At 38.4% G+C, this 13608-nt stretch overlaps 1 protein-coding gene across 1 annotated transcript; it reads left to right on the forward strand.

The window, feature by feature from the left end:
* Nucleotides 1–654: 654 nt before the first annotated feature.
* Nucleotides 655–10636, forward strand: degs1 (delta(4)-desaturase, sphingolipid 1). The gene is made up of 3 exons (XM_062430360.1): nucleotides 655–854; nucleotides 7256–7998; nucleotides 9766–10636. Exons 1-3 carry the CDS (start codon nucleotides 773–775, stop codon nucleotides 9910–9912), a joined length of 972 nt encoding a protein of 323 aa, XP_062286344.1. The 5' UTR covers nucleotides 655–772; the 3' UTR covers nucleotides 9913–10636.
* The last annotated feature ends 2972 nt before the right edge of the window (nucleotides 10637–13608 follow it).

Below are 13608 nucleotides of genomic sequence, written 5' to 3' on the forward strand. Positions count from 1 at the left end.
ATAAAATGTACAGCAAATACAATTTAAAACAGTGAACATATGAGAAGAAACAGGGTGTAACTATATTTTTTTGTCCACTGGCCAAATGGTTGTAATTTTCATATTTTACCAGCCACTCAATACAAGATACATTTCACAGGATTTTTGAGAAATGTGATAGCTGGGTGGTGGATTTTGGATTCGCAGTTTTTCAAAAAACCTCACAGCAATGACATGCATTCATTTAACACTAGAAACGTTTTCATTTCGAGTTTATAAAAATGTCTTGGCCTAGTTACACCATCATAGCTGAGAGACAAACACACACTGTACTTCATCTTCATTGTGATATTTCCACTACAAGTTAAGAAGTTTTTAGGTTTCTGAGGATGATACAGAACAAAACAAGAAGTTAAAACAGAATGTATTAATTAAAAAGCAGAACTTCAATAAAGCTCTTATTCTGGTAAATTGGACCTTGCGTGGATCAGTGGTAGGTTGTAACTGCGACAGAAAATATAGGATGAAAATCAGTATGCAGTAGGAACAACATACAAAGAGAGTTTGATCTGAGGCTCATTGTAAAAATGAAAGAGTTGAGTGGCAGGCCTCAGGAGGAGGAGCTCAGAGAGCAGGCACAGCTCAGCTCACTGATGTTCAGCCAGGTCAGTCAGGCGGGTCGATAGACCGAAGAGAAGAAGGGGGAACAATCTACGACGTTTTTTTTAACGCCTCTGGGTTTTTTTTGATACTTGTTTGTCCAACAAACCTGTTTAAAACAATAACTTAAGAGATGGGGAACCGGGTCGCACGTGAGGACTACGAGTGGGTCTACACAGATCAGCCTCACGCAGACAGGAGGAAAGAGATCCTAGGTGAGCTAGCTTATCCGTTAGCACGTTATGGATAAACTTCTAGTCATGTTAACTTAGATGTAACTGTGTTAACTTAGCTGAGTGACTAGCTTGGTTACTGTTAGGCGTGTTATTGTGCATTTATATAAACCTACTGATACAGCTGACTTGGTTTGCTAATTGAAGCTAACGGTTCTACGACCGATACATTTGCATAAAGTGTTAGCTAACTGATGGTTAGGTTGATTAGTGAAAAGTCCTTAATGGCTGACAGCCATCATATTACACATACATTTACTTTACAAGCTAAGTTAGTTGACACTAGTTAGCTTAATGTAACATAAATGTTAGCTATGTAATGTTGTAGCCTCAGTGATCATGACGCCACTCCCTGACATGACATAACTGCTTACTGAGCTAACGTTACACAGGACATACACTTTAACGACTAACTCTAACGGTTCAGACCTTACACACAACACAGTCAGCAGTCATGAGTTAAATATGTCGGCTTCCGTAGTGACCAGCGTTAAATGAAGCCATCAGCAGAAAATGACCACAGTCTTTAATTCATATTAAAGCTATAAAAAACATCTGTAAGTAAACCTGTGTATATTAACATAGCAAGCTTAGCAATGTACATATTCTCAACAAACAGTGTAAAAAAACACACTCAGCAAATGAGTAAAGTGTATTTCAACCCAAACCGACAGTATTTTAGACACATTATGTACAGTTTGTATATGGGCCTGCTTTCTCCACTACTTCAGTATTGCACCAATACAAATGAATCCATTCAATGATTGTCAACTACTTTAATAATTGTGTTAAAGTATGACTCTCAAAGTATGAGAATCTTCTGCTTCTCTTTGTCTTTCATTACAAAGTTTACTGTATATCGATGTTTTGTAGACTAGGGCAACAATTGAAGCTTTATCAAAATTGCAATATGGCCTACTTCAACTTTCAAATTCACAGGAGGTACATTTTTTTGTAATTTGTGTGTGAAAATACTATTTTATTGAAGTACTGACATGCTTGCACAGATGTCCTGGCCTGCACATCATATTCTACAGATTTAAAAGAACATCTTTGTTTGATACAGATCTATTTAAAAAATCACACTATGATCATTTTAATAGTTTTTCAATGAAAATTAGAATAACAATGTAGAAATTATCATTCCCTCTAGTATCACTGAACATATCACAATTGCAATATCAGTTAAAATATATATTTTTTTAAAGTAAAGTTCAGCCTTAATGTAGACCAAATGATTAAGTGGAGAAAATAACTGAGAGGAGTCATGCAAAAAAATAAAATAAATGTTGATGTTAAAGGAGGCAGATGTGTCAGATAATAATCATTAGTCCCAGCTGTTATTTTAACTCTGATAGCTGACAAATCAGAACAGAGTGGTCTCATTAGAGGGGGGCTTAATGAGACATAGTGTGTCCTGATAGGCTGCATCAAGTTCCAGAATAAGATACATAAGGAGGTTTTTGAACTGTTAATTATGCAAAGCTACTCTAGAGCTGAAAATGAGCCCAACAAGTCCTCTTAAAACACAGCTATTCTGTCTCCATGACAGTAAGAAAGATTTGCTGCCATGCTGCACATGTGTTGTTATAACAAATATCTGTGATGTTTGCTTAAGTTTACCATAACTATTGAGATTGAACAACATACCAAAAATGGTGATTCAAACAAAAGTGTCACTTTTTTTTTTGTCAGTGTCAAGTATTACTGGAAGCTACCGGTGGCCGCCTGGTACAAAAACCTTTCATTTCTAATTGAGAGTACAATACAAAGTCAGTTTAGAGGTTCCATTCCCTCTGTGGTAAACCTGACGTACCTGGCAGACAGCAGTCACACTGGCTCACTATAAGCTACTATTATGTAATGCTGTGTGAACATAAAATAAGAATATAAAAGGTTGGACATTGGATGGTTGAGACACTCGCAGTGTGACTGGTGACTGTGTGATGAAATCCTGTCAGTTGCTCCTGTTAATTGCAGCAAACACAACAGGCCACAGAGCCTTTTTATGAAAAACAGGTGGTCTTCTGAGCAGGACTTAGTTCTGGATGATAAATGATGGATACATTGTGTGTGCAGCCTGTGTAACTCTCATGTATGTTCACACTCAAGTTAATTGGTCAACACAAAGTGCTGCCATTGTGCTGAGAACAGAGCCGTGGACAAAGATACTTATTGACAGCAGGCCGGTCTCCTGGGTTGAATTATTCATTTGACTACATGTGGAATGCAGCAGCAGTATCAGCAGACTCTGGTGCAAGGCCACACTACTGACTGCTGCTACCGCCTGTCCACAATGAGAGCACACATATCGGAAGAGTAGGAAACTGGGTTTGAATCTTCCAAACCTTTAGAATTATGTCCACACTGTAAATTGGCAACAAAATAACAAATATTTGATTCATAATCTCTCATTAAATATGAGGAGCTAGTTCATTTGTTACGGCTGGGAACCTTTGTGAAACTAATGATTCAATCTAATCTCGCTTAGAGCTTCACTATTATATTCAGAATCCATTCTCAATTCAATAGTGACTCATGACTGAAGAAATAAAAAATGGGGCAATAGATTTAGGATCTGACTCTAGCTGACTGTGGGCCTTTATACTAGTCTTTAACATAATAATAATCATCTTTATTTTTGTATGAGAGTAGAGAAGTCGACTTCATCTGGAAGAAACTCCCAGTCCTCTTCCTGTTAGAGAAGAATGAAATCAAAGTCATAGGGGGGAAAAGTCGAGGGGGAAAAGAGTTGTGTTTGTGTTTACTTCCTGTAGCTCACATTGAAAGTGTGTCATGAAGAGGAACAGCTGATTGATTTAGTAGAAATGAGGAGTTATCTCTATGATACATCCTCATTTGTAGGACTGCAACTAGCAACTATTGTATAATGAATCACACAGTTATGTGATGGCTCTTATTAAGCTATCAGCTTTTAATTGTCTATCATTTCTATGGCACTACAGTTTTATATTCATGTTAAAAGCCAAGACAACTCCATACATAGCTATAAGTCAATCAATCAATCAATCAATCAATCAATCAATCTTTATTTATATAGCGCCAAATCACAACAAAAGTCATCTCAAGGCACTTTACACATAGAGCAGGTCTAAACCGTACTACTAAGTAAGTAAAGCTTTTACTTTCGTATGGAAACATACCAGCAGTAGTTGTAAATGGTTGACTTGAAAGACAATACAAAGTCAACACCATGAACATCAGGTGTTTTTACTAACCTCAGTGTATAATTCCTGTTTGTGTAGGAGTTCTGAGCTCCTGTGTGTCTGTGGTCCTGCAGTTTGTGGACTCAGAGGCATATTGAGGTCTTGTTTTTACTCACATGCCTTAGGCCTCTCCCACTGAGGACCAGCTCAGTCTTGTAAAGGTGGGGCCGTGGGGATGTGGTTCTTGCTGGGACTTGTATTTCTGCATCTTTACTTTTTTCATTTCTTAAAATTGAATGAATTAGAAAAGATTGAGCCGGTTTTTATCATGGAATCTACACCATGATGGTTTATTTTATTATACTTGGCCTTTTATTGGAACTAAGTCAACCAAAGCATGGAATCCAGTATCATTAAAAACCAAATAATAAATAAGTAACTATATTCAATGACAGTATATGTATAGTTAGTGAAGAATAACAGACTCAGTAGTCCCTGTATGTACAGCAGGTAGAACATCTTCTATTTCTATGTGTTTCTACACATCTTATTACTGGAAATACAGGTGAAGCAGTGCTGCTTTACTTTCACTTACACTTATTGGCAGCATACATGAGCTTTAGAGTTTTCAGGTTTTGTTCCATTCAAGTGTGTGTGTCATACTGGTTCTTAACGGGTGTCAATGATTGGCAGTTAGAAAGAAGTTCAGCAGTTAACTTTTGATGAAGGTGCTTCAAAATGCACCTTCCTTGCTCCCCCTCTCCCTCCTTCGTCTTAATTGAAATGATAGATGAACTATGGTCTAGTGTAAAGGTCAGAAAGGTGCTGTACTCAGCGAGCTGTTAAACACATCATTTGCCTTATCATCACCTGGCTGTTTGCACTGCAAACCACAGCTAGCACAGGTGCTAGCTGTGACAGGACCTCTGTTTAAATGCAGTCTTTGTCTTAGACATTAAACATTCTTGAACATGAGTCAGTCCTGTTTAATCTGGTGTAGCCTGGGTGGTTCTGTTTCTGCCTGATTGACTGTATAAAAGCAAGGTCTCCATCTGAGTCTATGCACAGCCAAGATATGCTCTGATACAGTATACTGCTTCCTACCAGCAGCTGAGTCAGGTCTGCTTCCGAGAAGACTTGAGTCATTAAGCAAACACACAGTCTGACTGGTACATGTGAACAGGACATTGCAACGGTCATTGTCTTGAAATGGGGAGGAAGTAAAACATGGGTGACCTAATGACATGTTAACCACTCTGATATAAAAGCAGTAAGTCTTGCCTCCAATTACATGAACAAACAAAGATCCTCTCTGTATTTAAACGTGTAGGAACAGGTTGTTTGGTTTTGTCACATGTAGTTAAAGTGTGCTGGCATGCAGCGGCTGTTATTCCACTTGACTGCCCAGCAAGGTTAAAGATGTCTACCTGTTAGGGCTGTGCTGTTTGTAGAAAATGCAGCCTGCTGTCTACAGCCCCTCATCTAACATCTCACTCTGATGTTTATGCTTTAACTAGAGCTAACTGTTCGGACTGTCCAATACTAAGATTACACTGTTCCTTATTTATATGCAATCAAAACATCCATTGGCATGAGTTTCAGTTGATGATTTCAACCATATTAACATAGTCAAATGAAACAGAGCCATGGGAAGATATTTAAAAATCAATAAAAGACAGCTGCTTATGATGCAAGATTAGACTTGCAGCTAATCTGAAATGCTGACATAATGAGGTCACAGAAGGTGGCACACGGGTACTTCTACTACTTATACCAGGTATTTTAGGTATTTTCTACTAAAATCTATTTACTACATCATACATCCTTTTTTACTTCACTTTATATCTTAAAAACAACATGTAAATGAATAAAAATGCAATCACAGCATTGACCATGTAGAAATAACTTCATCTTTCACAGAAATGAGTCTTCATTGTAAAGGAATGAATAATCAAACAGACAAAAACATTCTTCATATGCACCAGGTCACCCTCTCTGTTAGCAACTCAGTGTGGTTAGTTCCTACAAACATGTTAATGTTATGTTGGCCTGGAATATGGAAATGTAAGTACCATAATTTGCTTCTATTTTCACTTGATTTACATGAAAGTGCTGTTTTTATGTCATTCTACATGTCAGAACACTGCTATCTTCAGCGCTCTCATGAGGTACAATGCTGCTTTTTACAGTGCTCAGGTGAAGTACATTAAAACATTAAAAACAGCTTCTACAGTGTTTTCCTGTAGGACACAGCCCTTCCTTCTGTTTTCTGTCACCAATCAGTGAAAACATTCAAACTGACACTTATAAAAAAAAAAAGAAGAAAAAAAACAGCTGAATTTGAAGAATGTCAGTGGACTGTAGAGTCTGGTGATCGAGCAGCTTAAGTTGGCACAGTTCCTTCCTGCAGTATTTAGAAGTGAATCAGTGAACCAACGACTCCAAACATCTCCACATCTTGTTGTGTTGACCTGTTTTTATTTAAGAATAGCACCACTAATTATGATGTGGACAAAATCAATTATATATATCAAATATTTTTGACCAAATACCTTTTATACCAAAACGGGGACAGTATTGTAGAGATGAGTACTGGAGCTTTCACATAGTACTTACACAATGAGACCTTTGATAAATAATCATCAGTAATGTGGATATAATAGGACAGCTAGAAAACATGCTAGATCATGAAATGATGCTATCTGAAATCTAACCTTGACCTCCTTCTGATTGTCCTCTTTAATTGTTGTTTGTAAAACTCAACGCTCCAGTTGATGGTGACTGGTGACATGTTTGTTTAGGTCACTTTCCTGCTCCCCATATTAATGTTTATAGTCAAGTATAGTATAGTGTGGTGAAGTATAACCGTATATTGCCTGAAGTGTTTGTACATCTAAATGTGGTACTGCAGGGTACTTGTGTACTTTTCCTTGACATTTACTGTACGTGATCTCTTTTTGCAGCTGACTTATCAGAGACTGCTGCAATTGTAGAATACATTTCACAAGGTACCAGTCAGTAGTTGACTGGGTCACATTTGTGCCCTATCTGCTTCTTCTTCTCTTAATCCAAATAATGCAGATATACCAAACGTGTCTCTGATGATCTTTTAGAGAAGTATTTGAATGGAAACATGAGCTGAATTCCTTCATTGAAATGTTTGCTCATGATAATCAGACACAAAGTTAACTTGATTCTCTCGTTTTTCTCTTCCAGCAAAATACCCAGAAATCAAGTCGTTGATGGGTCCTGACCACAGGCTCAAATGGATTGTGTGCATGATGGTGACTATACAGTTTTTAGCTTTCTACCTGGTCAAAGACTTGGACTGGAAATGGGTTTTATTCTGGACTTATGCCTTTGGTAGCTGTATCAATCACTCAATGACCCTAGCTATTCACGAGGTCTCCCACAACACAGCCTTTGGAAACAACAAAGCCATGTGGAACCGCTACTTTGCCATGTTTGCCAACCTGCCCATCGGTCTGCCTTACTCAGCCTCCTTCAAACGCTATCACCTGGACCATCACCGCTACCTGGGTGGAGACGGTGTAGATGTAGACATCCCCACCGAGTTTGAAGGCTGGTTCTTCTGCACACGCTTCCGCAAATTCATCTGGATTATTCTGCAGCCGCTGTTCTACGCCATCAGGCCTCTCTGCATCAACCCCAAACCCATCAGTCAGCTGGAGCTCACCAACGTAGCCGTCCAGCTCACCTTTGACGTCCTGCTCTACTGGTTTTGGGGGGCGAAGCCTGTGGTCTACATGCTGGCCGGCTCCATGCTGGGGATGGGCCTACACCCCATTTCTGGCCACTTCATTGCCGAGCACTACATGTTCCTCAAGGGCCATGAGACGTACTCCTACTACGGCTCCCTCAACCTGCTCACCTTCAACGTGGGCTACCACAACGAGCACCATGACTTCCCCAGCATCCCAGGACGCAGGCTGCCCATGGTTAGTCCAGCTACACGTACACAGGCCAAACTTTAATCACAGCACACTATCAGCTGCTGAAATAATCAGTGTGCTTGTAGTTTATCATCACTCTGTGACAAAGGTTGTTAGAACCAGACAAGAAACACAAAAACTACTTGTGAGAATAACTCAGTTTTAAACTTTAGTTATTTAAAGATTATAAGATAATTAGGTGAAGATTTCACATAATAGGTGCAAAAGTAATAGTGTAACATGATCTTTAGTGATTTTGAAACATTTATAGATAATGTTGTAAAGAGTTGTGAACAATACTTTGTTCTTATAGTCAGGTTCTTTTGATAAATGGGTATCAGGTCTGTAAAGGTACTCTGACTATTAGATCAGACTCAGCTTTGCCATCACACAGACTAGCAGCTGAGTAGCAGCAAAGCAACATGCAGTTCAGCATCTAAGCAGGAAGTGCAAAGAGTTATAAATAAATAATGAAAATGTATGAGTTCAGAAAACAGCAGCAGTGTGACACGTTCAGCACAGGTCATTGAGTTTATCTAAATAGAATACAGTTCTTCCCAGCTTCTGTTCTATGTTATTAATAATATAATGGTTAGAATTTTCAAATGTTCACGTGCTATATTATTAATATTAAAGGTTGCGTTAGAGATGCACCGATATGGTATTTCAGCGCCAATAACGATATCTCACAATTATTAGTTTGATGTGACTGATACTGATATAATAACTGATAATATTAGTCTTACAAATGCAAACATGTGAAGCTGACAGTAAGTATAAATATTCAACACCAGTGTTTAGAGCCTGCACCATTCCTACACTAAAGAATACATGTAGTCATTGTAAACCTTACTTTAGGTTTTAAATGTAATATGTAGCACTTGTAGCAGTGGGCAGGTTAAAATATCTGAAGTCCATTTGAATCTCTTGTCTCTGTATTATTAGATATAATGATCAGCTGAAACATTATTAGAACAATCATTTTATTTTCATGCTTACAAGCCAATAACACATTAACCAGTGATATATCATGCATGTCTAGTTAGCATGGTAAATACTCTCACCTGCAGTACCAGTCACATTCTCATTGAAGCTAACAGGGACATTTGTGACTGGTACTGTACATAGATTAGAAAAGAGTTGGTTCAGTTACATAGATTATATTCAATAGAATACTGAATATAATCTACGCATCATGTCTAAAAAGTGTTTGGACCTTGTGTTATTTGTGTGTCTGCAGCAGTAAAAGTAAGATGGACTATAAAACATAAATGACTGTATATACAAGTAGAGCTGAAAACCCTGCAGTGTGTGAGTGTGAGGCAGAGCTGTAAAAAAAAGGCTCAATCTGATACTGCAGGTCAAAGGGCCAAGAAAAACATTTCCTTAAACCTTAACCAATATAATCCATTATTGATTTATTATTGAAAGTGTTATTGTCCCTTGGCAGCTTGACTAAGAGTGTGTGATACAGTCAGTCACTGTGTCTTCAGAATCATTTTCTATACACGTGACTGAAATGACTTGACATGGCAGGTTTATCAGCTGTTTAAGTAGCAATATAGTTAGTAAGATTTCTTTATGACGTGCTTGAACTGATAAAGCTCACAGTTTATCTTATCAGCAGCAGCCAGCCCCACAGTTCAACTTCTGTGGAAGCAAAAGTAAAAGTTCGAAAATATCAGTTTCCAACATGAAAGCAGTGATAGACAGTGTAAACAGTAAAGGCAACATTCATCAGTGTTAATGTGTCTTTGTCCTCTTGGTCTCCAGGTGAAGAAAATAGCAGCAGAATATTACGATGACCTGCCTCAGTACTCATCGTGGGTGAAGGTGCTGTACGACTTCATCATGGACGATGCACTCAGCCCCTACTCTCGAATCAAGAGGAAGCTGAAGGGAGATATCAAACAGGAGTAACTTCATAGAGAGCTTCTTTAGAACAAAGCTGCTGTCTGTGTCCACAATGACAGCAGCCTGCCACACCATTAGTCTACAGACTAACTGCTTCTGCATATTAATACATTCAAATGAGGGTGGAGATTGTGCACGAGTTTGGAAGTGTGCTTTTCATCCACAGCAAGAGAAAATGGATTCAGGTCATTAAGAACAACTGCTCACACACTTATCTTATTAGTTTGAAATATGATAGTTTATCAGTGCTTATAGGCGGTACAGGACTGGTTGCACAAAGACTTTAGCTTTAGATCAAACACATAGTTCAATTTAAGATAGACATCTCATTTTTTACACGTTGTGAATGAAGGAAGACTGGTTGGATTTCCATGAAATGTCCCCCTCAGCATATATATATATCATTGTGGTGATCTCCTGCCTTTTTAAATTGGAAGTTGTCCTGTTCTTTGGTTTATCACATATATAATTCCTAATGTCCACTGAATAAGTCTCTGCCCAAGCTGTTGGATCCACTGCTGTTGGATCCACTGCTGTTGGATCCACTGCTGTTGGATCCACTGTGGTAATGTGCACTGGAGGTGTTGAGCAGATAGTGTTAGTGTTCAGCTCCTGCAACCACCAGATTAATAGAAGTCTGAGTGCTGCCTTATGCTGGACTCTTTCCTACCTTTGGATCTCTTTTCACCATCTTTGAGGTCACAAAGTATGCTACCCCATCAGTCAGTGTTGAGTCAATGACATGTCAGTAAAACAACGATAAAACAATGTTAAAATACGAACAAAGTGCAGAAAGAGTTGTTTACTCTCCAAAATATAGCCAAAATATATTACTGCACAGTAGCTGTAAGCTAGATAGAAGTGTGCGTGCGTGCGTGCGTGCGTGCGTGCGTGCGTGCGTGCGTGCGTGCGTGCGTGCGTGCGTGTTGCACTCACCAGATACTCTGGTTCTTTGTCCTTTCTCCTCTCTGTACATTCATAAAACTTTGTGATACAAGTTAAAATATTGTCAGCATGACATTTGGTGTGAATACATCATTAGTCTTTAGTCTTGTCAAGACTCCTCAAACAGCTTCAGTGGGAAGAAGAAAAGTAACAAAATGCCTTTTATTAGAATCATGCATAAGTAAGTTGGGGTCTCCAGGTCTCCAAAAGCTATATCCCTCATTATTACTGACTGCAGGACAGTAGTTCACAAAATTATTGTTTTTACTTTTCAGCAGTTTAAAATGTCCAGATGTGTGTAAAGACATGTGTGTCCCATATGGTTTCTCTTATTACTAGACTAAAATCCTTAAATTGACATCTAGTCCTTCATCTTCTTTAAAAATTGTAGAATCTATCAATACTTCCACTGTTTAGTCCATGTTCAGTGTCTGTTTACTTCCTACACTCACCAGGATCTGCTTCCAAAACAGTGATTTTCACTGAGCACAGAGAAACTTTCTATTTCCAGCAGATGAATGTAAAAACAAACTGCACACACTCATTCTACACAGAGAAGCTCACACATTTAACTGTAGAAACAAAAAGAGGAACATGAGTGGAGGGAAACTAACTGTTATAATGCCTGTAAGGCTTACCTCACTGTGGGCCACTTTAAGAGGTTTTGTGCAACCAGCTCTGGACATTAGCCACCAACTAAAGAGCCCACACTGTTACACTATCTACTCTGGATGATGACTGAGTACAAACCATGTTACACAGATGAATTGTATACAATGGAATGAATTTCAATATGTGCCTGTATTTTAGACCCAACAGTTGGACTGTTTTTGGTGTGCGTGTGTTAGTAACTGGACCAAAGTTGAACTCTGAGTGAATCCACTCATCATTTAGACCCCTTCATATGAATATAGCAACATGTTGCTGTCGTGTGTGAGCTGGTGTGTTTCATATCACACGTAGTGAGTTTATGGGAAGGCTTGCATTGGTGGCTTTATATGTTGAATGTAGAAGCTGACCTCTTCTGGCCTATGACCATTACTTCTTCACTGCTTTGCTTTTTAACACTTTATTGTATCACATTGTACAACCTGCATTTATATACATGAGTCAGTTTTAAATAGTGTTGTATGTGTGATGAAAGCGTCACTCATTAGTGCCTTCAAGCTTACTTCTGAATTCCACGTCTGTGGTCTTAATTTAAATTTTAAGAATTTATTGACTGTTTGCCAATGATTGAAAAAAAGTGTTTAAAGTTCAAATCATTGTTGGTTTGTTTTTAGTTTTTAAGACTTTATCCTACAGTTGTACAGATAGAACTGTAGCTACTACTGAGGTCGTGTCCTTTGTGTTTCATTATTTAGCAACCAAATGATGGTTGGTATTGAACTGGCTGATTCTATGATGATTCTTTTCCATAAAGTTAATTTTGACTATGTTAAAGCTGATGAAATAAATGAATAAAAAGAATTTCACAGTTTTACTTGTTTCCTCCTTATTGAATGTTTAACTTTTAAACAAGTTTTTGTTCCCCTTCCTCTCCTCCATCCTGCCCCACCTGCCCCACAGCTTCCTCTTTACTGCAGTACACAGGAAGCTGTTCTGATAAAGGCCATGAAAACACATTAGTCATCTACTTCTCCTCTGTTTGTCCAGTATGCACCAGGTCACCCTCTCTGTTAGCAACTCAGTGTGGTTAGTTCCTACAAACATGTTTATGTTATGTTGGCCTGGAATATGGAAATGTAAGTACCATAATTTGCCTCTATTTTCACTTGATTTACATGAAAGTGCTGTTTTTATGTTATTTTACATGTCAGAACACTGCTATCTTCAGCGCTCTCATGAGGTACAATGCTGCTTTTTACAGTGCTCAGGTGAAGTACATTAAAACATTAAAAACAGCTTCTACAGTGTTTTCCTGTAGGACACAGCCCTTCCTTCTGTTTTCTGTCACCAATCAGTGAAGAGTAAAACCAGGCCAGAGCAATGCACTGAAGAAAGGTGTCTGATATTGTTAGGCTGTCTTTATCAATCATACACTACTCACATTCAGATGATTAAATCATTGATTTGCCTGATGGAACCTTCTTTTAAAATGACCTATATGATCATCACTGAAAACCTAGCACAGTGCCATTGATGAGGTGGCATGTGCTCTAACAGAGCTATTGGATGTCTGTGTCGTGTTCTCTGGCCACATGCCCACACACTCCATAAAAGAGGACTTTTATAATGCAGCTAAGTTAGACATAAACCTATATGACTAGTTAATCTGTAAATGATGTAATCACTATGACATACACTGTCGTATATTAAATGCAGCCTCCTCCTTTCATACAGTTCCTCAGAGTGCTTGGTGCCATAGACTGCACCCATATCCCTACCTCTGCACCTCTGGGTGAAAATGAGACTGATTATGTAAATGGTAAGTTTTTTTTTACAGCTTGAATGTTCAGGTAAATCTTACAATAGTCATTTGCAATGCACACTTTCAATTTGCACATTAATAGCAGTATTTTGCCCTGAGTTAGAATTTGTATTCTACTTGTTTTATGTAATATTAATTTAGTATAGTACATCAATCAATCTGATGTGATTAGCATATTTCCTACATGGGCACTTGAGGTTTGTAGAAAATGCAGCAGCCTGGAAAGTGAAGTCCTTCCCTTTTATCACATTCACACAACACAGGTGTCACGTCTTTATTTCTACTGTGGTGTCATTCCAAATGCACACAGATACTACTTCACTGTT

The sequence above is a fragment of the Scomber scombrus genome, chromosome 12, assembly GCF_963691925.1.
Source record: "Scomber scombrus chromosome 12, fScoSco1.1, whole genome shotgun sequence".
In the NCBI taxonomy this organism is placed as follows: Eukaryota; Metazoa; Chordata; class Actinopteri; order Scombriformes; family Scombridae; genus Scomber; species Scomber scombrus.

Coding starts and splice junctions, on each gene's coding strand:
- degs1 (XM_062430360.1), top strand. CDS start 773: ATGGGGAACCGGGTCGCACGTGAGGACTACGAGTGGGTCTACACAGAT. Junction 855..7,255: donor CAGGAGGAAAGAGATCCTAG/GTGAGCTAGCTT, acceptor TTTCTCTTCCAG/CAAAATACCCAGAAATCAAG. Junction 7,999..9,765: donor CAGGACGCAGGCTGCCCATG/GTTAGTCCAGCT, acceptor CTTGGTCTCCAG/GTGAAGAAAATAGCAGCAGA.